Source organism: Schistocerca nitens, chromosome 7, assembly GCF_023898315.1.
Source record: "Schistocerca nitens isolate TAMUIC-IGC-003100 chromosome 7, iqSchNite1.1, whole genome shotgun sequence".
In the NCBI taxonomy this organism is placed as follows: domain Eukaryota; kingdom Metazoa; phylum Arthropoda; class Insecta; order Orthoptera; family Acrididae; genus Schistocerca; species Schistocerca nitens.
The window spans coordinates 627,362,231-627,388,892 of record NC_064620.1 but is presented as its reverse complement, the minus strand read 5'-3'; the positions used below and the strand labels follow the sequence as shown (position 1 = coordinate 627,388,892).

Here is a 26,662-nt window from a genome sequence, read left to right as displayed (position 1 = left end):
ACCAGGAAGATACAACAAAGCACCGCCACCTTGCTGAAAAATGGCGCACTCGAGGACAAGGACATCAAAAGACTTCGGCAACGTTCGGCGGTAGCTCCGAGGATATATGGTCTCCCTAAAACGCACAAAGAAGGGATATGACCCATAGTCAGCAACATACCGACGTATCTTTTGGCGCAGCACTTAGCGGGCATGTCAAGACCTTATGTGGGGAAACGTGCGCACCATATCCGGAACTCGACGGACTTCATTGGCCGCCTGAAGGAGATGACAGTACAAGAATCCGACATCATGGTCAGCTTCGATGTCGTCTCATTATTCACACGTGTCCCGCTGGAAGATTCTCTCCTCTTAATCAGTGAGAAATTCGGGCCAGAACTGACACAACTGTTCAGGCACGTGTTAACATCGACGTACTTTGTCTTCTACAGTCAATACTACGAGCAGACCGACGGAGTAGCCATGGGGAGCCCGCTCTGCCCAGTGGTGGCCAACCTGTCCATGGAGAGTTTCGAAGAGGAAGCACTGGAAGCCGCCGAACTGAAACCTGTATGCTTCTTACGCTAAGTGGACGACACGTTCGTCATCTGGCCACATGGACAGGAACAGCTACAGATATTTCTGCAACATCTAAATTCGGTCCATAGTAACATTCAGTTCACGATGGAGACTGAGAAATATGGAAAGCTACCCTTTCTTGATGTCCTAGTGGAACGTAGGTCTGATGGCTCACTGGGTCACAGTGTGTACCGAAAGCCCACACACACTGACCTGTACCTACATGCGTCCAGCTGCCACCATCCGGCGCGGCTTAATCGAATGCTCAACGCCTTGGTACATAGAGCACACTCGATCTCTGATGAACAGAACTTGACAACGGAGCTCAAACACCTGGAGACCGTGTTCTGCAAGAATGGGTATGGCAACCGCCAAATCCAAAGGGCCTTCCGACAACAGAAGTGCAGCAAGAACCGAGATGAAGAACAATCCGAAGAAGAAAACCAAGCTCTGGCCTTTCTGCCGTTTGCTGGCAACGTGTCGTCAAAAATAGGGAGACTGTTAAGGCGACACAAGATTGACACAGTCTTCCGGCCACCAGCAAAGATTCGTGACCTACTAGGAACGGAAAAAGATGACGTAGGGCTGAAGAAAGCGGGCGTATACAAAATCCCGTGCGGCCTTGGCAAATCCTATATCGGTCAAACAGTTCGCACGGTCGAGAACCGATGCAGAGAACACGAACGTCACACCCGCTTACGCCAACCCAGCCATTCGGCCCTAGCAGAACACTGCATTGAAACCGGACACACAGCGAAATTCGAAGAAACAAAAATCCTGACTGCCACAATTGCCTACTGGGACAGTATCTACAAGGAGGCCATAGAAATTCGAGTAACAGATAACCTCATCAACAGGGACACCGGGTTTCAACTTAGCAAGGCCTGGAAACCGTTATTAAACACCATCAAAGAGTAACGGCACGAGCGGACGCGAGATCCTTCCGCCACGGCGGACGGAGATGGACTGCGCCTACCACCGGGCGTGGCTGCAGCTTCCCCCACCCCTCCCACCACGCGGCGCCCCGCCGGCCGCCCGCGCCGGGGTACGACTCGGGACCCCGCGGACATAAATACCACGGACACAGAGGGCTTCAACCACAGAGGCTACTGCGGGATACTGCTACTAGACGTAGCCAAAGCATTTGATTCGGTATGGCATAGAGGGCTACTCTACAAGTTGTACACACAAGGATTTCCCGGGAGCATAGTTCAGCTGATCAAGAGCTATCTCACGAATAGGACTTTCTCCGTCAAAGTAGAAACTGCCACCTCCACCAAAAGGCGTATTCGTGCTGGGGTGCCACAGGGATCGGTCCTGGGGCCCGTATTCATGTTCAAGATGGCGGCTCGTATAGAAGTTTTAGTAAGTGGCTCCGTGAAAAACATGTATACTGCCGATATAAAGTGCATCTTATGCAGTGAAAGACTTTTTAATGGTTTCAGACTATGTTCAGCGAGTCAAAAATGGATTCATTCAAAATGCATCTCGAGTTCTGCCGCGGTAAGCGCAAAATGTGACTGTGGTGTAATTGGCTGTTGTTTGCGATCGATGTGCTTATCAAAACAAGATACTGTGCGAGAAGAAAACGTTGTCTCCACATTAGAACAGGATTTATTGTACGCTAAAGAGTATATACATAATTTGGAAACAGTGATTAGTGATCTCAAACAAAAACAAAAATGGAAAACGAGCCTTTTCTTAGGCCTAAAATAAACAGGCGTGTGAAACAAAGTGGAAATCGTTTCGAACTAAAAACAAGGAATAAATATGAGCTGCTAGACACGTATGAAGAGACGAACAACCAGGGACATAAGAGAAATGAATACACGTCTCTAGGGCATACTCTGAAGAGTGAAGAAAACACTAAATTTTCGCAAAATGGTTCACGAAGTGAGAGTAAGGGCGATGTTTACATTTTTTCAGCTAGCCACGGAAGAGGCTTAGCAGGTAAAATGGCCACTATGCAAAATAAACGAAAAGTAAGTGGAACCACCAAGCCTGGGGCTCCTCTACGAGAAGTGCTAAAAAACTGTGAAACATCAGTAACAAAAGGTTCGAAATGTGTCATTATTGGAGGAGGTAACGACGTTTATAGAAACGAAAGTGTCAATGCAACAAGGGCTCTACGTGAAACCTTAGGGAAAATTACACATTCAGATGTATATGTTGTAAGCATTCCACAAAGACACGACTTGATGGAAGCTTCATGCGTAAATAAAGAAATTATTCGAACAAATAGAAAATTTAGAAAGATCTGTAGCAGTTTCGCCAATGTAACATTTATTGATGCAACAAGCTCTCAGAGAGATCATTTTACAAAGCATGGGTTGCACAGAAACAATTTTGGTAAAACAATTCTGTGCAAAGAAATATTAGAAAAAATTGACAAACCACAAGAACAGATACATCCACCCATAACACTGCCAGTGAAGGAAGAAAAGGAAGAGTCACCACTTTGCCCTATAAAGGAAAAATCAGTGTTATTACCAGCAGAAGAACCAGTGTTGTCACCTCCAGAAGAAGAAGTTGTGACACCACCAGCTGAAGAAGAAGCACCACCTTCAGAGATCCTGCAGCCAAGATATGGGAGAGGAGAGAGAAGAAAGAAACAGCTAAAGGACCAGGATTTTGTATACAATGAAGCCAGCAGCAGCCGACCAATTCACAAGAGGCAACCACCTGCGAGAAGTCAGGATTTTTGTTGGCCCCAGATCAGCAACAGCACACCATAACAGACATGGGGATCAACAATCTGACAAGCACACCACTCGTAGGTAATGTAAAAAATATAAACTGTGATTCAAAGTCAAACTGTATCCAGATAAACAAAAAGGGAGATAATATGCTGACATTACTTCAAGTTAATATTTGTTGTATTAGAAATAAGATGTTAGAATTGGAACATTTCTGTAAGATTAAGAATGTTGATGTAATATGTGTATGTGAGCATTGGTTAGTTGCAAATGAGGTAGATATGTTTGTACCTCAAGGATACGTCACTGCAGACATAATGTGCAGAAAGCAGAGGCGAAATGGTGGGGCTGGGATCTTTATCAGAGATAATTTCAACTTTACAAAAATAGATGTATCATCTTACTGTACAGAGTTAGATGCAGAATTTAGTTGTATAAAAATGACTGATGAAAATCTAATAATTGTAAGCCTATACAGATCTCCCAATGGCAACATTGATACATTTTTTGAAAGATTTGAACTAATGGTTAGAAAAATACTAATGCATAAAACAAAGATTGCCATATGTGGTGATCTTAATATAGAAATGGTAAACACAAGTAATGAGCCCTCAAGAACTTTTCTTAATTTATTAAGGTCCCTTAATCTGTACTGCACCATCCAGTGTCCAACACGTAAAAATTCATGCATAGACAATATTATTGTGAATTTTCCCCGTGGCAGCTACACTGTTAGCCTTGCAAATGGGTGCTTTGCAGACCACGACCCATTGCTTCTCAATCTCGTTAGTAAGCAACCAAATTCCACTAGTGTGCACAATATGACATGGGTAAGAAGACAAAAAGAAGAATACATTATGTCATTTATTCGTATACTAGAGGACGCAAGTTGGGACTTTGTCTATAAGTGTTCATCTGAGAAGTCTGATGTTGAAACTACCTTTGAAAACTTCCTTAAAAATTATACAGAATTATGGTATTCATGCTCACCACTAATTAAAACCAACTCTTCTGGAACATATAAAAATAAAAAGCTGGAATGGTACACAGACGAACTGGTCCAGATAAGAAAAAACATGCTCGTACTATACACAGCATATAAAAATGCATGTAAACAAAGATCAGAGCAGGAGGGCACCTTTTATGCAGCATACCAAAAATGTAAAAAATTCTACAAACTTAAGCTGATACAGACAAAAAAGGCTGCTTATGAAGGGTACATAGAAGGTGCAACAAACAAGTGCAAGGCAGCATGGCAGATTGTAGCACAAGAAAATCCCACACGTCACACACATGAAACTCAGCTCACTCCAAGGGAACTAAATGACTACTTCATTAGCTCAATTAAAGAAATTGAAAGTAAGATAGAAAAAACAGATACATCTGCAAGCGATTTACTTAATGCCCTTCCACCAGTAGATCATGTCTTTAACTGGTATAGTATCACACCTGCTCAGATTAAAAGAACAGTCACAAAATTTTCAAATTCTAAAAGTATGGACTGCTACTGGCTCTCCAATTACATAGTAAAAAAAACTGTAGACTCGATCGCTAAACCATTGGCATTCATATTTAATAAATGTTTACAGTCAGGAGTGTTTCCCGACTCCCTCAAAATTTCCAAAGTTATTCCAGTGTTTAAAAAGGGTGACAAACATCTTCCTAAAAGTTATCGCCCAATCTCAATTGTGCCAATATTTTCTAAAGTATTTGAGTCACTTATGTACACTCAATTAAGTAGCTATTTTGAGACACACAACCTTTTGAGCAATAGTCAGTTCGGATTCCGACAGGGCAGAAATACCACTGCGGCCATCCTGGAAATTGTTGACCAGACATTAACAGCCTTTGAAGACCGGAATATGGTGTCACTTGTCTTGTGTGATCTGAGCAAAGCTTTTGACTGCATTCCCTTTGGCACCCTGGTTGCAAAACTAGAATTTTATGGTGTATGTAACCCAGCATTAGCAGTAATAGAGTCATATCTTCATAATAGAAGACAGTTTGTCTCAGTTAAAAATAATTACTCCCCTGTAGCAGCAGTTAGTACTGGTGTACCACAGGGCTCGGTTCTGGGACCCTTCTTCTTCATCATAGCCATCAATGACCTACCTCATCACATAAATAGTACTACCATATGCTATGCAGATGACACAACCCTCCTCACCTCACATCAGAACATCTCAGCTTTGGACAATAACACACAGGAATCACTCAAATCAGCCATCCACTGGTTCACATCCAATAAATTACTGTGTAACTCAGAGAAAACACAACAGCTTCTCTTAGGGTTACCCAAAACCATAGAAAACAAAACTGTAAAACTATTAGGAATGCATATTGATTCCAAACTTAACTGGGAAGAACACGTAAATCAGGTTTGCAAAAAGCTTTCAAGAGTCTCCTATCTCCTTTGGAAACTTAGGGACATGATTAGCATGAACTTTCTGAGAACAATGTACTGTGGACTCTTCCAGTCACATATTACATATGGCCTTCTCATATGGGGGCACAGCTCTCACATTAACAAAATTTTGTTGATGCAGAAAAGAATGCTGCGCATAATGTGTAAAGTCGGTCCCACGGAGCACTGTCGTCCTCTCTTTATAAGGCTAAGACTGTTGACCATTGTAAACTTGTATATTTATATCGGTGTGTTACACATTAAAAACAATGGTATGGAAGGTGTTGTCAGGGAAGAAATTCATAACTACAACACTAGAAGGAAGGCAGATTATGATATACCAAGACACAGACTAACAAAAATTAGTAACTCACACAAAGTGAATACCTTAAAAATATTCAACAAACTACCGCAATCTGCTCGGGACATGCCCACAAAAATTCTTAAACAAAATTTGTACAATTGGTTATCTGACAATCCATTTTATTCTATGCAAGAATATTATGATCTGAGTAGCACAGAGATAAACCTGTAATTGCATAATTAACTCAATTAACTACTATATATACTGTTACAAAATATTTCATATCTAATACCTTTGTATTTCAACTGTGTTAGGTAACTACTTTATTTGCCAGTGTTATGATGTGTTACGTAACTACTGTGTTTGCTACTACAATGTAACTCATTTTTGGTACCTTTGTATGTATCTGAAACAAGAATATGTATTAAGCATTGTAGTCACCTGCTTAAGGTTTAGGTTATTTGTAAGTTACTCATATGCTAATTATATCTATGCCTTATATATAGTGTCTGGAATATTAATATTATTTTATGTACTGACGAAGCCTATTTCATCTTGCATGATCAATGGCTAATAAAGAATCTTGAATCTTGTATTGTACAGTCTGTACACTGCGGACACTCCAACGGCCCCCCTGGTGCACACTGCACAGTACACTGACGATACAGCCTTCTACACGAGAAATGCGAACAAGGACCTGGTCATCCGTAGGCTACAAAAGGTTTTAGATGACACAGAAACTTGGGCCCGTCGCTGGCGCATCACCATCAATTCTGAGAAGACGCAGGCAATGCTGATTACCCGCAGGCTCGGAAGGCGCGAACCTCCTCAACGTACCCCCCTCCACCTCCACCTAAATGGAACCCAACTCCCCTGGCGCAGAACCGCCAAGTACCTCGGCGTAACCTTGGACTCTCGTCTTACGTGGAAACCCCACATAGACGAGGTCCACAGGAAGGCCTGCGCCAGAATGTCCATCCTATACCCTATCCTGAACACAACCAGCTCCCTCCCCTGCCCAGTGGCAGTAAATGTATACCAGGCCCTGATCCAGCCAGTAATGGAGTATGCGTGCCCTGTCTGGGGATACGCGGCAAAGCAGCACCTGGACAAACTCCAGAGGCTGCAGAACCGCGCCCTCAGAAGGGCACTGCACCTACCTCTTGGATTCCCCACAGACGACTTGCACGCCGCAGCCGAAATCCCACTCCTGAGAGAGCGTTTCCAAGATCTGGCAAGGGCCTTCTATGAGGGTTCTTCCAGATCCGGAAACGCACTCATCCACTCCATAGGTCGGTATGACATGTCCCGCGATAAGCACAAGCGCCCTATGACGATCTTCGACGACTAAGTCGAAGAGAAAATCCCAACACCCAATCCTTAATCCAGTTCCTTCCCTAATAACACCAATCTTCTCGCCTACCTCAGGCAAGTACCAGACACACTCACAACAATCATCACAAATCACAGACACCAAAAAACTATAGAAAAATCACACACACACGTTCACAGGGGAGTAAAAGCCGAAAGGCTACAAACTCCCCCTCACACTTCCCCAAAGAGGGGAAAGTAATAGATGAGAGCAGCAGCAGACAGATCATTCCATCAGCACCACCTGATGATGGCGGAACGGTTATCCGCTGAAATATCGTGGAACTTCGACGAACGGATCCAGCTGGACACCCGAGAACCTTGGATACATCTTTATTACAGTTTGTAAATAATTCACGAAGACAGTATTATTTACTTACTCCTTCCATTAACATCATCTTTTACAGTAATTTTAAATTCGTGGTACATAGATCCCCGCTGGAAAGGGGTGACGGGATGAAATATCAATAAAGAAAGAGAAAAAGATGCAGTTCTCTCAAGTCATGCACTCGCATCGATTTCTCGAATTGTCGATCTGTATCGCCAGTAGGTCGCTACAGATCTGTTTGCAAATCTTAACGCAGGCTTTGCACTTCCGATATATTGGTGTTCTGTAGTGTCCACAAACTTGTAAATAAAAGCAATTTAATACTGCATTCCTACGGGACTTGTGGGTGGATGCATATGCAAATTTTCATAGACAGTGGAAACGCGGCTTAATTACTACACCGAGATGCGAATTTTGTCTCAGATCTATTCATACGTGCAGTATGCGCTACTTTCTCCTGTCAACACGAACGATCACGTCTAAAGCAGCTGAAAATACATTCTCGATAACAGAAAAACATGAAGTTAATTAAGTTAACATAGAAGATTTTTTGCAAAGTTATGGATCGAATAATTCAACTGCGGTCATATCGAATGTATAGCGTCATTTGTTTTCGCATTCAAGTACAAGCAGACGACGCGAGTGTGCCTAAGTTCAAACCTGAAAATGAGTGATTGCGGTGATACGTCGGTAACAGAATTACGTCATAGTTTATTGAATGTTGTTCAAGAACCTGTTGTATTCGATAATATGATCACAAATTGGGAAATATTGTCTTGGGACATGGAACAATGGGCGAGTAAATTAGGCGACAAGAAACTGCCATTCAGGGTTGGATTAAACAAAGCAGCCCCAGTAAGTTTGTTTCAGAAATAATTTTTTCTTCATATGCCATCTTTGGTTTGAGATTCCTAGGTATCATACGGGTTCATCAGTTAAGAATTAGCCAGTCGGTCGTGTGAATATGAAGACTATAATTACTTTTAACCCTGCTCCACGTTTAGCAGAGTATGGAATGCCGTATACATAGAGAATACAAAGTTAAAATAAATGCGTGTTTCATGTTCAGGCGTAAACAATTTGCATGAACGAGTTTTGGACGTAGTTATTCTGTATGAAGGAGTATTAGCCACTATCTACTAAAAGTATTCTGTAAATGAGAATAGGCAGCTCAACGTTAAGTTAGTAATCAGTTGCCTGCTTTCATACCTAGGATTCATTGTACAGGATTTGATTCGCCATCTGGTTGTGACAGATACAGTTGTTTCGTGAAAGCGTTTTAAAGAAGTCAAAGAGAGTACATTTTTATACCATTATGTTGTACAGCCTCCGTAATGGAACTGAAGTCACACTTGATTAGAGTGAAAATTAAATGTGCTTCTGGATCCTAAGCCCCTTCCCATATGCTTTCCTCCTGGTAAGTTACCAAGGTACAGACAGCTTCATTTCTGAAAGCATCTAATTTTTCCATAGGGTGCGATTTCTGCAGTACTTGTATTTGGTTCACAGTCATAGACAAATGTATCATTTTGTACTGGCAGTTTAGTAACTTTTGTAGCCAGTGGTAATCTCTAAGATACGGATGCAGATAATGAAAACAAAATCTTGACAGTGAAATAGGAATGTTAGAACTCAATATTAAACTTATTGGATACAAAAAATTGGGTCACTAAACTTGTTGTTGTGTGTGTGTGTGTGTGTGTGTGTGTGTGTGTGTGTGTGTGTGTGTGTGTGTGAGAGAGAGAGAGAGAGAGAGAGAGAGAGAGAGAGATCACAAGTGTTTTCATAACAAGTGTAGCAGTCCGGTCTATAAAGACTTCCTTAACGATATTACATCTTAGTAACATGGACAACAGGTTTTTGGAAACAGGATGAAAGATGGTGTAACTTTCTTTTTTAATTTTTTTTAATGTATGTACCATCATGCAGCCAAAACTTTGTTACATAAAAGAGACACTTACATCTTACGATAAAAAAATGTAGCCTATAAGAACATAATCCCACTCCTGTACATATGTGGTTTTCAAATGACGTACAAAGGTGTAAAGCAGCACATGATATTACAAAACTGAGTTGAAGTAATGTTGGTGTCTCAAAGAAAATTTCAGTACTTCATTAATGCTGGTAACATGAATAACCCTGCTTGCAAATCAGAAAATCTGCAAATACAACATTCAGAACGCATATCACACTGACAGCCCCTGCAACTTTATGGTATTAGTAAGTTCTTCATCCAAGGATTATTTTACAATCATGTAGGGTGTATAAACTTAATACAAGGAAAACGGATGTCAGATATGTAGACACACATGAATATAACCATATGTTGAATGAGGACAGCTCGTCTTGCTTGGCCTTGTTGAATTAACCATCCCAGCATTTCTCTGAGGTGATTTAGGAATAACACTGTATGTCTAACTGAGGATGGCCATACAGTGTGTGACCTTTCACCATACCAAATCAGATCCGTGACTAAAAAAAAAAAGTGCACTACCTAATTTGGTTATGCATATTGTGCAATTTGAACATGTGATTGCTGCCTTTAAATGAAAGTGACAGTAACACAGCAATAGAAAAATTAACTCAATCAAATGAAGAGGGATTTCCCCCCCCCCCCCAATTGTGTGATTGACAGACAGTGACCGGGGAGGACTGGGTATTATACTGATCCCCATAACAATAAGTTCGAGGTGCATTCTTAAACTGAAAGTGAACCTGTGGGACTGACTTGACCTGTTTGGGCGAAACCTGATTTGTCCAGTGTCAAAAGGAGACAAATGGAAAAAGGTCGGGGCCTATTAAGTATTGCAGTTCAACTGTATGGCAAAAGATGGTACCTCTTAGGGAAATGGTAGCAAGGGACAGGAAAGCACACCAGGTGCACTTATGCCTGGAGGCTCATTCAACTTGCTGAAGAGGCTGCTCCAGCTGCCATTGAGGGGAAAAAGGTGCAACTAACTGCAGATTGATGCCTGACATCTGGGGTCCAAGGTGATACTTGGATCATTTCAGTGACTGGCAGAAAATGTCAAGACGACGAGCCTTGCATACAGCTTCAATGAAGCTCAAAAGTAGCAGCATCGTTCCTAGAACTGATTGTGGCCCCCTTGGTTCTGAGTCGATCACAAGGACTGAACCCGAGACTTCAAAAGTTCTGTGACAAGCTAGGCTGCTGCTTCATGGCCTTGTGCCATAGCATTGAGATCTGTGGGGTCTCTCTAAATGGGTCATGGATTCGCTATGCATCAAAAGCTGCTATCCAGGTAGTGGATCATGTGTGGGGTGCATGCAAGGGCTTTTTAGGTTAGGTGACTGTCCATCCGATCTGGATAATGGCAGCTGTTGGTAACCAAGAACTTAGGGAGATCCAAAGGAATGCACCCATAGGTATTAAAATCATAATGGTTAACTGCCGAAGCATTCACAACGAAGTGCCAGAGTTCAAAGTGTTCCTGGACAGCAGGGAAACTCACATAATACTAGACAGCGAAAACTGCTTGAATCCTGAAATTGATGGCAGTGAGATTTTTAGGAAAAATTTAAGTGCATATTGAAAGGATAGGTTAATGGGAAATGTAGACGGCAAATTTGCCGCAGTAGACAAGAAGCTGAGATCCAGAGGGATAGAAACTGAAGTAGTTTGTGAGATTATTTGGGTGAGACTTGTAATCAAGGGAGGACATAAAATGATAATTGAATCCCATCACGCACCAGACAAATCCGCTGGTGAAACTGAAAACTTAAGAGAAAACAACTCACTTGTACACAAGTTTCCCAATAGTACAGTAATCATTGGTGAAGACTTTAATCATCCAACAATTGATTGGAAAAACTGCAGTTTTGTTAGTGATGGGCATGATAAGACATCCTATGAAGCAATATTAAATGCCTCTTCTAAAAACTACCTTGGACAGATAGTTCAGAACCCCACATATCAGATCTAATGGCAACAATCAGACCCGACCTCTTTCAGGAAGTCCACATTGAAACTGGTATCAGTGAACACAAGGCAGTTATAGCAACAATGAAAAGCGAGACACGAAGGGCAACTGAAGGAACCACAAAAATTTATAAATTCAACAAACTAGACAGAGAAAAAGTAGTGTCATATCTCAATGAGGAAACATTCTGCACAGAGCAGGAGCATGTTTAGAAACTGTGGCCTAAGTTTAAAAGAATACATGACCATCCAGTGGATAGATATGTACCCAGTAGAATAGCTCATAATGGGAGGGGCCCTCCATGGTATACAGGCTCTGTAAAGAAACTTCTAAAGAAATGGGGACTATTGCACAATAAGTTTAAAACAATGTGTAAGACTATAGCTACAGAGGTGCTAAATGAAACGCATTTGTCTGTCAAGAGAGGAAAGCGTGAAGTGTTCAATGACTACCATAGCAGAATATTGTCAAATTGCTTTCACAAAATCCAAAGAAATTTTAGTAGTATGTAAAGACTGTTAGTTGCACCAAAGTTAGTGTCCAGTCCCTAGCGAATGAGATAGGAACTGAAATTGATGGTAACAAAGCAAAAGCTGAAATGCTTAACTTTGTTTTCAGATGTTTCTTTACAAAGGAAAACCCACAAGAATTGCTCAGATTTGCTCCCTGTGCAACTGAAAATATGAGTGAAATAATTATTAGTGTCAGTGGTGTTGATAAACAGCTGAAAGTTTTAAAATTGAACAAAGCCCCATGGCCTGTTGGCATCCCTATTGGATTGCATACTGAATTTTCAGCTGAGTTAGCCCCTTTTATAACTATAATCTACTGTAAATCCCTTGAACAAAAAACTGTGCCCAGTAGGTGGAAGAAAGCACAGGTCACACCCATGTACAAGAAGGGTAGTAGAAGTGATCTGCAAAACTACCATCTAGTATCATTGACACTGATTTGTTGTATAATCTTAGAACGTGCTCTGAGCTCAAACATAATGAGGTATCTCAAACAGAATGACTTCTTCCATGCCGTCCAACATGGATACTGAGAACATCAATCACTTGAAGCTCAACTCACACTGCAAGCTTTGGATCCAGGCAGTCTGGTAACTGCTGTATTTCTTGATTTTCAAAAAGCATGTAACTCAGTGCAACACCTACACTTATTGTCAAAAGTACAGTCATGTGGGGTATCAAGTGATGTTTGTGACTGGTTGAGGATTTCTTGGTAGGAAGGATGCAGCAAATTGTTTTGGATCGAGATTCATCGTCAGATATAGAAGTAACTTTCGGTGTGCCCCAGGGAAGTGTGTTGGGGCCTTCCTGTTCATGCTTTACATTAATGACTTGTGGACAATATTAATAGTTACCTCAGATTTTTTTCTGATGATACAGTTACATGCAGGGTGATTATAATTAAAGTTAAACTTTCAAAACGCTGTAGAAATAACACCACTGGGCAGAATAACATCAGATTGCAATGGAATATTATCCTAGAAAGGGAAAACGTAAGGCAGAAGAAAAAATAGTGTGAAAATTGATCAATTGATGGTGCTGTATGTGTCAGAATACATAAATGAAAACACCGGTCATGTGCACGACTCATTGAAGTTAGTATAAACACACCATGTACAAGGCTTTTCCTTTCATGTCTGCGACATTCACCATGACTGTCTCAATGCAGGATCATGCTCTGCTTGCAAAGCTGTATTACAAGAATGATGGCTGTGCAAACGTCACTCTGCAGAAGTTCCAGACACTGAAGGGTTTGAAAAAAGGCGTTGGTCCTATGACTGCCATGGGTCTGGAGAAAATGATTTGGAAAGACAGGTACTTTTGGTGTGCGACATGGTAGAGGGAGGAGGAAACGAATAGACTTGATGTCAGTGGAAGCAGTGGTCACAGCAGTACAGGAGACGAGTGGTGGTGTGCAAACGTGTAGTGCACGGAGAATTTCCTGAACACTGGACATACCCATGAACACTATGCGTAAAATTCTACCAAACTTCCTTCTTTGCTATCCATTCAAAACTATTCATGTGCATGTGTTGCTTCCTGTTGACCTGCCAGCAAGAGAGCTCTTTCCTTTAGAATTTCTTGCGCACATCGAAGTGGACATGTCAATACTCAGAATTGTTGAATAGTGACAATGGAAAATCCAAATGCAAATAACCAGTACCATTTCATCCTGAAAAGGTCGCTGTGTGGTGCGGGTTCACTGCATCATTTATCATAGGGTGCTTCGAGACTTGTTACCTGTACCATCACTGGTAAGTGCTATGAGTGTCTTTTGCACAACCACGTCATTCCAGCTCTCCAACAGCATGGATTTGTGGATGGGATCATTTTTATACAAGATGGCGCACCTCCGCACATTGCAAATCCAGTTAAGCATGTGCTGAAGTGCCAATTCGGAAATGCTAGAATTATCAGCCACCATTACCCTACAGCTTGGCAGTCCTGATCACCTGATCTTAATCGATGTGACTTCTAGCTGTGGGGCTGTCTGAAATACGTTGTATTCAGTGTTCCAATCGCAAACTTAGCTGCATTGAAGGCACGCATTGCGCAGCACATTCTGTACGTGACTCTGGAAACACTTTGATCAGTCGTGGAACATGCTGTTTCTCAATTTCAACTTGTTTCAGAAAATGGTGGACAGCATATTGGACATGTTTTGTGCCAGTCACATGGAAATTAATAATCCAATTTGATATTGATTGATGCTTTTTATGTGTTTTTTGTCCTCAGGAAAATTAAAAACCGATGTGATTGATGCTTCTTATGCGGTTTTTGGCCTCAGGATGTTTAAAAACCAATTTTTCCCACCCAATGTGATATGACCGTGCCATGGTGGATGGGCTTACATATCTAACAGTATCACACCTGTACACCCATGCACACTGAGTAGTACAGTTTAACCTCAAACATACACCTTAGGCATTGTTGTATGATTCATTTGTCATTTGTAGTCGACCACTATTAAATTATGATGCTTACAGAGCCATCTATTGCTGCATTATGTAGCCTTTTTTTCTGCCATGTGTTTTCCCCCTTCTCCAATAACATTCCATTACAATTTGATTTCATTCTGACCAGTTGTGTTACTTCTACAGGGATTTAAAAGTTTTATTATAATCCCCCTGTATAATGAAGTACTGTCTGAAAGGAGGAGCATAAATATTCAGCCAGGTCTTGAAAATGTGTCAAAGTGGCAGAAAGATTTACAAATGGCTTTAAATGTTCAAAAATGTAAAACTGTGCACTCCACAAAATGAAAGAAACATAGCATCCTGTGACTATAATACCAATGAGTAACATTTGGAATCAGCAAATTCACACAAATACCTGGGCATAACACTTTGTAGGGATACAAAACTGAATGATGGCATAGCTTCAGTCGTGGATAAAGCAGATAGTATACTTCAGTTTATTGGTGAACTAAAGGGGAAGTACAATCAGTCTACAAAGTAGATTGCTTACAAATCACTCATGTGACTGATTCTAGAATATCGCCCAAGTGTGTGTGACGCGTACCAAATAGGACTAACGAGGGATATTGAACATGCACAGAGAAGGATTTCATGGATAGTACAAGTTCTTTTCACCTGTAGGATTGTGTCAGAGACAAGCTGCAGAAACTAAAGTGGTAGACTCTTGAAGATAGACAAAACTACCCCGAGAAAGTCTACTAATAGAGTTTCAAGAAATGTACTACAACCTGCCACCTATCACTCACATGGGTATCATGAGGAGAAGATTAGAATAATTACAGCATGCATGGAGGTATTCAAACAGTAGTTCTTCCCATGCTCTATACATGAATGGAACAGGAAGAAGCTCTGATGACCAGTACTAAACAGTGGTGCACAGAATGTAGATGTAGATATTATAACACATCTAATATGGAATCATTCCATGTGTGGTTGAGCCTGAAAATCAGAAATTAAATTTTGCTGCTCACAACAAAACTGTAGCATAAGGGAAAGGTATATTCTTGTACATTTAGCCCCATGTTATTGGTGTATTCTTGTATTTACTAAAATACAAAACTATTTTAATAAGACACTGTACTGATCACATTTGTCTGACAAGGAAGTTACTGATAAGTGTACATAGAATCAGAAAATGTTATATCCTGATGTTCTTTCAGAGGTAATAATTTTTCAAGCATTGGAATTGTTGTAATAGACAAAGCTTTTGTTAGAACAATTATTTTGTTGATAAATCAAGCTCATATACCTACTGTTCGTTGAACACATTTGTAAGAAGAATAATGCAAAAATTTTTGTAACATGGTAAGTAACAGAAAGAAAATTATGAAAATTTTTAGAAGTATTGTGAAAATGGTCCTTGACTCACACTTCTGTTTAACACAGAGGAACCTGTCACACACCCATAATCCAAAAATATGTAGAAACCTATTATCACATCTTTGAGCTATCAGTTATCCATCTCAATGAATGAATGGCTTTCCACAACCAAACAATGTCCTAGGGCAGAGTGGCATAGCACACAGCTGAATGCAACACACTCAATTTCAGTGACTGCTTCACGATCTATGCCATCTGTATCCTTCCAGCCAATAAAAGCCAGATGATTTTTATGAAGAAATGTAATTATGACTAATTGTTTTAGCCTTTTCCTTGTGTAAGGGAAGAATTCATCCAAAAATTATAACATTTCGTGTACTTTGCTGATTTCAAGCGAATTTTAAAATCATATCTATCAGTAAAGATGTAGTCCAGAACATCATTGGTTTTGAGTTTTGGACTTTTAATGATTCTGCCGCATGCCATTCATTGATTGGATTTGGTTCTATATTTTCAATGGTGGCAGTCTGAGACTTTAACTTTATTGGATGTGTCATGAAGACCTCATTTTACATAAACTTCAACATTCCTTATTATAGCACTTAGAGCCATTTATATTTCATATCTTCAATTTACAATCTGGATAACTAATTAAAATACAGTATACAATTCCATGAGTACTCACATTGGAAGGGAGATACCATGTTATGAAAAAGCCAGTAGATGCAAATTCTGGAAAATTCATAATTTCGCACCAATGGCATGTTGGAGCAAAATGCCGTTGGCATTCCTGCACACGTCTGTGTTTATTGTGTCACTGCTGGAAGTTTCATTGTCATATGTCTGTTAGTTATTGTTCAGTGTTGTATTGAGTAAAACATATGGTCGCACAGTTTGCAAATTTCAAGATGGCAGAGTAAGAGGATCAACAAGTCTGCTTAAATTTTGCATGAAACTCAACAAAAGCTTTACAGAGACACATCAAATGATCCAGGAAGCTTATGGTGATGAGTGCTTAACCTGTACTCGATATTACAAATGGTTCATGTGGTTTAAAAATAGCCAGACGAAAGTTAAAGATGACCCTCATTCATGGTGCCCTTTGACATCTACTGACAACACTCATGTCAGGAATGTCAACAAAATTGTGCATGCCAATCAAAGACTGACTGTGTGAGAGTGTAGACGTAACATTTGAATGTGTCAAGTTGCCACCAAGTTTGTCACACAGTTCATGAGTCGAGACCAGAAAGACCTCCACCTCACAGTCTGCGTAGAGCTTTTGGAGCGTGCAAACTCCATACTCAGATCTGGCCTATGTGGATTTTTTATTTCCTAAGTCTATCATTTCCAGTGATAGATGAGATAAACGAAAATTCGCAGACAGCATTTCATGCAATCCAGGAAGAGGCATACCAAGTCTGCTTCCAGAAGTGAAAATGGCGTTGAGAGTAGTATATCAATTGTGGGGGAGAATATTTGAAAGGAGACCATCCACTATAAGTAAAAGGTAAGCGTAGAAAAATATTGTGGACAAAGTTCTGGAATTTTTTTGAACAGAACTCATATTTCTTGCAAATAGACATAATGATAAATTTTTCTCTTACTATCACCTAATTTCAGCATAGGTCATTCCCAAATAAGCTTAGTATTGGTGCACATGACCCCAACGATATTCAGATTCCACCATTTGATGATAGTTAATAATTATGTACAAGTATGTGGCTGGAGAGGCATGGGGTCAAAAACATATGCCTAACTCTTCGAATATACCAGAGTGTCCTGTAATACTTTCCATTCTGAATGTTCATAGTCTATAATATCAATGCAACACAGCATACACATATGTGAAGCACATTTCTCTCTCTCTCTCTCTCTCTCTCTCTCTCTCTCTCTGTGTGTGTGTGTGTGTGTGTGTGTGTGTGTGTGTGTGTGTGTGTGTGTGTTTTATACCGCCAGGTTCGAAGTGCCTTCTCCTAGCAGCTCCCTCTACAGAAGTACTCAACTAATACTGAAACATGAACTTGCTCTATTGCACAGCTTAGTGACAGCTCACACTACCTCCATGTGGCTATTTCAGCCTGGATTCCCATGGTTCCCAAAACAATTGTGTACGTAAACAGTTTTGTGATGTTGTTGAGCAACAGTCATACAATAATTTTTAAATGAATACACCTCCATTTCACTGTATTGTTTATTTAATTATGACCCAGGTTTCGGCCTTTTATGCCATTTTCAAGTGATTGAGTTTATGTCATTAACATATATTGCAGGACATCAGGCTCAAAATCGGCCATAAATTAAGAAAAACATTAGCCCCCCATGAAATGCCAGATGTGAACCACCATCTTGTAAAAAGATCAGTACATAATAGTTCTCCTACTATTATTTACTGAACTTTTTACAAGATGGTGATTTACATCTGGCATTTCCTAGAGAGTGAATATTTTTCTTAATTTATGGCCAATTTTGAGCTTGATGTTGTGCAATATATGTTAATGACATAAACTCAATCACCTGAAAAATAAACTCAATCACTTTGATGTTATTCTCTTTTCAATAAAAATACTATCAATATTGTAAGTGCTTCATTTCATAAACTTTCCCTGTAGATGTAACACATTTATAGTTGTCTTGTTTATTGCTTTATAATACCTGTTTTTAATAAGTATTCTCTCTCTCCCTGTAGGAATGTGGAATAATTGGTTGGTAACATAACATCTGTAAAAAAAATTGCTTCTTATCCGTTACCTTAGTTTCAAACAAAAGATTGTATCCAGTATTATTCGTAATTAGTCTAATAATTACACTCTTCTGCTATCCTGTTCTTCATAAACAGCTGATAATCATTAACCCCAGCTCATCTCATAATATATTAATCTTGACAATATTTTGATGGTAATATTACACTACATCTCCTTACTTCCATCACTGATCTGTCTATTAATTATTTAGCTCATTGAGCTACTAGTCCGCAAAGATGTATCTTCTGTAGTTAGTAACGGGACTACAAAACTTAAAAAGTACTAGACTACTAGTCAATACAGGCCTGTAAGGTACGAGGGCAGTTCAATAAGTAATGCAACACATTTTTTTTCTCAGCCAATTTTGGTTGAAAAAACCGGAAATTTCTTGTGGAATATTTTCAAACATTCCCACTTCGTCTCGTATAGTTTCATTGACTTCCGACAGGTGGCAGCGCTGTACGGAGCTGTTAAAATGGCGTCTGTAACGGATGTGCGTTGCAAACAACGGGCAGTGATCGAGTTTCTTTTGGCGGAAAACCAGGGCAGCTCAGATATTCATAGGCGCTTGCAGAATGTCTACGGTGATCTGGCAGTGGACAAAAGCACGGTGAGTCGTTGGGCAAAGCGTGTGTCATCATCGCCGCAAGGTCAAGCAAGACTGTCTGATCTCCCGCGTGCGGGCCGGCCGTGCACAGCTGTGACTCCTGCAATGGCGGAGCGTGCGAACACACTCGTTCGAGATGATCGACGGATCACCATCAAACAACTCAGTGCCCAACTTGACATCTCTGTTGGTAGTGCTGTCACAATTGTTCACCAGTTGGGATATTCAAAGGTTTGTTCCCGCTGGGTCCCTCGTTGTCTAACCGAACACCATAAAGAGCAAAGGAGAACCATCTGTGCGGAATTGCTTGCTCGTCATGTGGCTGAGGGTGACAATTTCTTGTCAAAGATTGTTACAGGCGATGAAACATGGGTTCATCACTTCGAACCTGAAACGAAACGGCAATCAATGGAGTGGCGCCACACCCACTCCCCTACCAAGAAAAAGTTTAAAGCCATACCCTCAGCCGGTAAAGTCATGGTTACAGTCTTCTGGGATGCTGAAGGGGTTATTCTGTTCGATGTCCTTCCCCATGGTCAAACGATCAACTCTGAAGTGTATTGTGCTACTCTTCAGAAATTGAAGAAACGATTTCAGCGTGTTCGTAGGCACAAAAATCTGAACGAACTTCTCCTTCTTCATGACAACGCAAGACCTCACACAAGTCTTCGCACCCGAGAGGAGCTCACAAAACTTCAGTGGACTGTTCTTCCTCATGCACCCTACAGCCCCGATCTCGCACCGTCAGATTTCCATATGTTTGGCCCAATGAAGGACGCAATCCGTGGGAGGCACTACGCGGATGATGAAGAAGTTATTGATGCAGTACGACGTTGGCTCCGACATCGACCAGTGGAATGGTACCGTGCAGGCATACAGGCCCTCATTTCAAGGTGGCATAAGGCCGTAGCATTGAATGGAGATTACGTTGAAAAATAGTGTTGTGTAGCTAAAAGATTGGGGAATAACCTGGTGTATTTCAATGCTGAATAAAACAACCCCTGTTTCAGAAAAAAAATGTGTTGCATTACTTATTGAACTGCCCTCGTATAAACAAATACTTATTGACACATATCACGTTAGTCTGGTCCATAGTTCTTCATTTTGAAAAATGGTTTCTTTTGGATCTTACATGTTTTCGAATTATTTCCATTATGTCTTTCTGCCCAAGAGACAGGATTCTGTCTTTTAACCTGTCGATATTGACTGGCCTTACTGTTACTCCTCCTTTATTCTTTTTTACTTGCCTTACCATATTCTTTTCTATTGTTTCTAAACATATCATCGTCCCTAGTTTTATTCAAGATATCTAATTACTTAGGTATCTAAGTGTAGCACAGCCTTTGACACTTCTCTCCCAATCACTTTTATTCTGGCATTTTCCTAATATGTTCCCTAGTAAGGTAACTTCACTAACAGGTTTGTCTGCAAACTTTCTTTGAATCGAATGTCATTCAGTATATTTCCCAAATCTTCCCCATCTTTTAGTATGAGGCCCAGGATCTAGTAACTCTAGAGTCAGCTTCTGTAGGTTGCCTTCTGACCAACATTTATCCATAAATTTCTGTGAGAAATCTGCCCACTTTTTGAAGTCCTGTTTGTAAAGACACCCCATTCTGCAGCTTCTGTGTCGAAACACGCTATCACAAACTGGATCTTCCTTTCACAATCCCTTGCAGAAGATAAAGCTTCCTCAAAAGTTCTCATAAATATAATTGGGCGTAGCTCCCCTTCAGGCTTAAAACTTGAGAAACTACTTGCCATATGACTGTTTTTTGCTAAGCTAAACCCTTCCTGCCATTCATGTTGTGATATGATTGATTCTCACTGGTGTGGTGGAAACAGTGTGACCATTTTTGTTTCATGTTCTAGTGGCTCCCCCATACCATTTGGAAAACACTAGTCCAGTTTTGTTTCCACTTTGCTCATTGTCCCTACTTCTATCTGTAATAAGTGGGCTCTTCTATGAAGAAAACTCAGATATCTGTTTACATATCTCTTGCAAATGGTGCTCTGCGTGTTCTGTACATCCAAACAGAGCAGCTTTTTCTAACCCATGATTTTTCCCATAGTATGAACACTTGTTGCTTACATTGGTCTTCAAGACACTAATCTTAATGCCTAGCAGTTTTCTTGTAATTTAGATTTTAAATTTTCTAATTCTTTGTGTCCATCAGTAATACAATTAGATATGGCTCCAAATTTCATATAAAGTTTTAGCGACTTAACCTCCAACATCTGACAATACACTATGTGATCAAAAGTATCTGGACACCTCAAAAACATACGTTTTTCATATTAGGTGCATTGTGGCTGCCACCCACTGCCAGGTACTCCATATCAGCGACCTCAGTAGTCATTACACATCGTTAGAGAGCTGATTGGGGCACTCCACAGAACTCACGGACTTCGAACGTGGTCAGGTGATCGGGTGTCACTTCTGTCATACACCTGTACACGAGATTTCCACACTCTTTAACATCACTGGGTCCACTGTTTCCAATGTGATAGTGGGGTGGAAATGTAAATGGACAAATACAGCACAGAAGCGTACAAGCCGACCTCGTCCGTTGACTGACAGAGACCGCCGACAGTTGAAGAGGACCATAATGTGTAATAGGCAAACATCTATCCAGACCATCGCACAGAAATTTCAAACTGAATCTGGATCCACTGCAATTACTATGACAGCTAGGTGGGAGGTGAGGAAACTTGGATTTCATGGTCTAGCAGCTGCTCATAAGCCACACATCATGCCGGTAAATGCCAAATGATGCCTCGCGTGGTGTAAGGAGTGTAAACATTGTGTGATTGAACAGGGGGAATAATGTTGTATGGAGTGAGGAATCATAGTACACAATGTGGCGATCTGATGGGAGGGTGTTGGTATGGTGAATGCCTGGTGATCATCATCTGCCAGCGTGTGTAATGCCAACAGTAAAATTCGGAGGCGTGGTTGTGGTCGTGTTTTTGCTTGCACCCCTGTTTTGCATGGCACTATCACAGCACAAGCCTACATTGATGTTTTAAGCACCTTCTTGCTTTCCACTGTTGAAGAGCAGTTTGGGAATGGCAATTGTATCTTTCAACATGATTGAGCACCTCTTCATAATGTGCGACCTGTGGTGGAGTGGTTACACAATAATAACATCCCTGTAACAGACTGCCCTGCACAGAGTCCTGACCTGAATCCTATAGAACACCTTTGGGGTGTTTTGGAATGCTGACTTCATGCCAGCCCTCACTGACAGACATCGATACCTTTCCTCAGTGCAGCACTCAGTGAAGAATGGGCTGCCATTACCCAAGAAACCTTCCAGCACCTGATTGAACGTTTGCCTTTGAGAGTGGAAGCTGTCACCAAGGCTTAGGTTGGGCCAACAGCATATTGAATTCCAGTATTACTGATGGAGGGTGCCATGAACTTGTAAGTCATTTTCAGCCAGGTGGCTGCATGAACTAAATCAGTTTGATCGATAATCTAACTTTGTATTTGTCAATTTTTGCTCTCATTTGTAATTTTAAATTCCTTATCTGTTCACTTAACGTTACTATATCTGTTTCATAAGAGCATTTTCTTCCCTTGATTTGTGAATATGCGTATCTGATTGTGAATGTATATTTGCAGCTTTGGTACTTACACTATTAACGTGTTGAATCAGTTTATTTTTGTTTTCTCAATCTGTGTATGTAGACTATTAACGTGTATCCTTAGGTTGAGTTTGACTTGTCTGTTTTTTGCATTGCTGTTCAGATCCACAAAGTTGTTTCCTCCTCAACAAAACTTTCTTCAGATGTGAGAGATAATTATAGTGTAGATTATTTATAATATAATATGAAATTCTGACAATAGCTTAATCACACTGACAACACATCTGTGTATAGTTTTTCACAGCAGTGAATATTTCTTTCACTGCCAGCATGAATTGAACTCACTGGGTAAGTTAATTGTAGAATATTGGCTGGAATGTGGTGTAGATCACCACTCTCAAAGAGAAAGTGTGCCTGGCTGCCACCACCAGGTCAGTTTATCTCACTGTCATCTGCATCGTAAATGATACCATTTCTCACTGGCCCAGCATCCAGCATGCCTCATAGCTTTCCAAAGCCATCACCGGTTGCAGGTTACTTTCCACAACCACCCCCAACCAACTTGGTTGAGTCCTCTTCAGTTTTAATGTCACCAAATGTGACGTTATGCACCTGGTCTGAAGAAATGAATATAGATGGATTGAATTTTAATTAGTCTTTTTAGTCATACTCGGATATTGTGTAACCAGAACGTAAACCACATCAAATTATTGAAGTGTAATACTGAAGAAATTTTTTGATAAACTGCAGATCCTTGTATCAAAAAGGGACTTGATTGAAAAAAATAAGAAACTTAATTCGGTTGTTCTCTCGAAGATTGCAATTCCAGAAATAGTCGGTCAAAGGTGCTGTGTACGAGGTCTGTTCAGAAACTTCCGGAACTTTGTTTGAAAAATTTTTCTTTGCTTAGCTTTTACTTATTGTTCATGGTCTCCTTCAAAGTACTCTCCTCCACAATTGATACAATGCACCCAACAATGTTTCCACTTCCAGAAGCAGTCTTGGTAAGCTTCTTGCTAGATCGCATGAAGTGCCGTCGGCGAACTTTCTTTTATCTCGTCAGTCATTGCAAATCTTCATCCTTTTGATGTGGTTTTCAACTTTGGAAATAAAAAAAAAAAAGTTCGCAGGCCCCAGATCTGGAGAGTACAAAGGATGAGGCAGCACAGTGATTTCGTATTTTCTCCAATAGTCATGAACAAACAGGGATGAATGTTGCGATGCAAGAGACACGAATTGTTTCACCTCATTTCAGGACGTTTCCTTCTCACATTTTTTTGCAGACATCGCAACATGTTCCAATAGTACCACTGGTTAATAGTTTGTTCCTGTGGCTTCGACATTTGACCTGATAAGATTTTGTTGGTCTCAGAGAACCATTCCCGACTCATTGTGAAGACTCATGCCATTGCCATCACCTGCTTTCTGTCCATGTAGATGTACTCTGATGTTGCGGGCTTTTCTCCTGTCGAAGGCCACAGTGTGACCCAGCATGTCACACATTCTGTGCAGAGCCAGTGGGTGCTTACTGGGGGTTGTGGATGATATCAACGAGAGTGCTCCGGTAAACCACTGCCCCGACCTGCTAGCACCTGACACACTGTGGATAACACCAACTGACCTATGGCTAACTTGTCATGACTTCACAGGGCACTGAATACTCGCCTTCACAGTGTGGCATGTACAGGAGTCAGCACATTCTGGCATGGCTAGTGCCCTTCTGCCTACCACTGCTGCCGGCAGCTGTGAATGAAGACAACATTGTATTTTTGAATAATGAATGAATTTGTGCCTTCAGATGCCGAGCAGGCCACCCTCCCCCCACCCACCCCCCCACCCACCCAACCCATTAAGCTGAGGCTCACCCATGCACATGGGGTGAGGTCTATCCTGATATCGACAACCTAACATGGTCACGTATTCTACTGTTCAGTCCTCGGGCGGTTCCAGTTTTTTAATCTGTACATGCACTAACACATGTGTAAAATTACTAGTGTATACCATTACATGTACGATGAACAACATGCACAGCGAGTGAAATGAATATGGATAACAGAGTGTCAAGAAGGAATTGGGTTGAACTGTGAGCTGAATCAGTGTTAGAGCCAGTAGTGCTGCAAGCTGAATCGAAAATCTGCTGAGGGCACAAAGAGTGAGGAGCTGACTTGTGAGTCAACTTTCAATCTGCTCTGTGCAGAATCAGGAGCAGTAGGCAAGTCAAGAGTGACTGGTGAGAGCCGGCTCGCCAGTGCACCCCAGCTGCGTGGTAGACGAGCGGCTGGCAATCCGTGGCTTACCTGTGAGTCAGGAGTGGTAAGGCTGCAGAGTGTTAGCTCACAACTTCCCTTTCGGCAGTTCCTTGCAACTTACTTTCTGTGAGCTCTCCTGTCAAGCTGTCTTTTCGAATAGAGAGCAGAAATAAAAGATGAAGGGTTTTTTCTGTATTAGTGCAGAGTCCTAAAGATGTGACCTTTTTTTCTGTTTCTATTTGTTTCTTTTGTGACTGACAAATGTTGTGCACTGCATTAAGTTATGTAAACACACACACAAATGGTTTATTTTTCTGCACCTTAGGAGACAGTTCTTATTGTAATGACCTATCCCATAGTGACTAATTCAGCAAGTTGTGTAGGACTTTGTTGCTGCATCCTGTCCTAGAATCTTCACTCCACTCAGTGACCTCACTGTAGAGGTGTTTTGGGACTGAAGAGCTACTACTACCTTTTTTTGAGCCACTGATCACTCAATCCATAGAAGTGCAGAAGCAGATCACTCATTTCTGTTTCTTGGGGCTTCAGTCTCCATAATGTTAATAATGCCATCGGTCTGTCAGCTTGGTATTGCATTGTTTACTAGTACCTTATTTTTATTGCTGAATTTCTCACTCCTTTCTGTGCTACAATAAGGCTGTGTGAAGGATTGTGTAAGTCATTTCTCCCTCTAATATTATTTTTATGGCTGTTACTGTTGTTTTCAAATTGTGAGCAATTTGTCAATTATTAACAACTAATATATATAAAAAAACTGAATTCGTATGCTAATAATCACCATCCAAACTCTTGTGTACCCATTCAAATAATAGATTGCTGTGTGCAACTCCAAATCTGCTGACATCTTTCTGCAAATAGCATTCTAAGTGGCTTTCAATATGGTTTTATATGTGGTTTTTAACTGTAAAAGCAGATGAAAATATTGCTACATTTCTGTTATCCTGATTAAAACTGAAATTGTCAGTTAATGCATGCCTGTTGATCTCAGCGAGGCATTTGACTGTGTCAGGCATGTAATTCTGTTAAAAATACCTGTGCTAGCATGGTTTAAAAAACTCAGAACTCTTGTCTGTCTGCCTTGTACTTGAATGGTAGAAAACACATAATACTGCTTGAAAGTATGGGCAGTTCTGAACATGGCTTAGAGTGTGCCATAAAGTTTCTTGTTTGGTCCTTTACTCTTGATGTTTAATGTAAGTGACTTGCTTACTTTTATGTCAAATAAGATCAAACTATGCTGATAATGATACTGAGTTTGCTACAGCTGAAAGAGACATAAGAGAAGTGAAGCAGCAAAGTATAGACCAGATAGTACTGCTATACATTATAGAATTGGTTAACTGCATGTTAATCATAAATGTAGATATTCTCTTCATCTTATACATTATAGATAGTACTGACTGTGCTCGTACTAAACTCCTTTCGGAGATTCTTCACCACTCAAAATTAGTGTGGAAAAGTAATAACGATTACTTCTATACGTAGTTAGCACCTGTTAAATTATTTGTTACATAACGTAGGCACTGTGTTAGCTAATTG

General features: G+C 40.7%; 1 protein-coding gene across 4 annotated transcripts in view; it reads left to right on the top strand.

Moving 5' to 3' along the window:
- The first annotated feature begins 8,287 nt into the window (after positions 1-8,287).
- The window catches only part of LOC126194919 (HSPB1-associated protein 1), an 88,116-nt gene continuing 69,741 nt past the window's right edge, over positions 8,288-26,662 (top strand). For 2 of the 4 annotated variants that reach the window (XM_049933294.1, XM_049933295.1), the window contains exon 1: positions 8,288-8,516. In XM_049933294.1, coding sequence (XP_049789251.1) covers positions 8,328-8,516 — 189 coding nt within the window. In that variant the 5' untranslated portion in view covers positions 8,288-8,327. Of the gene's footprint in view, positions 8,517-8,956; positions 9,079-26,263; positions 26,317-26,662 lie in introns of those variants that run through there. The other 2 variants (XM_049933296.1, XM_049933297.1) reach the window with 2 other exon arrangements.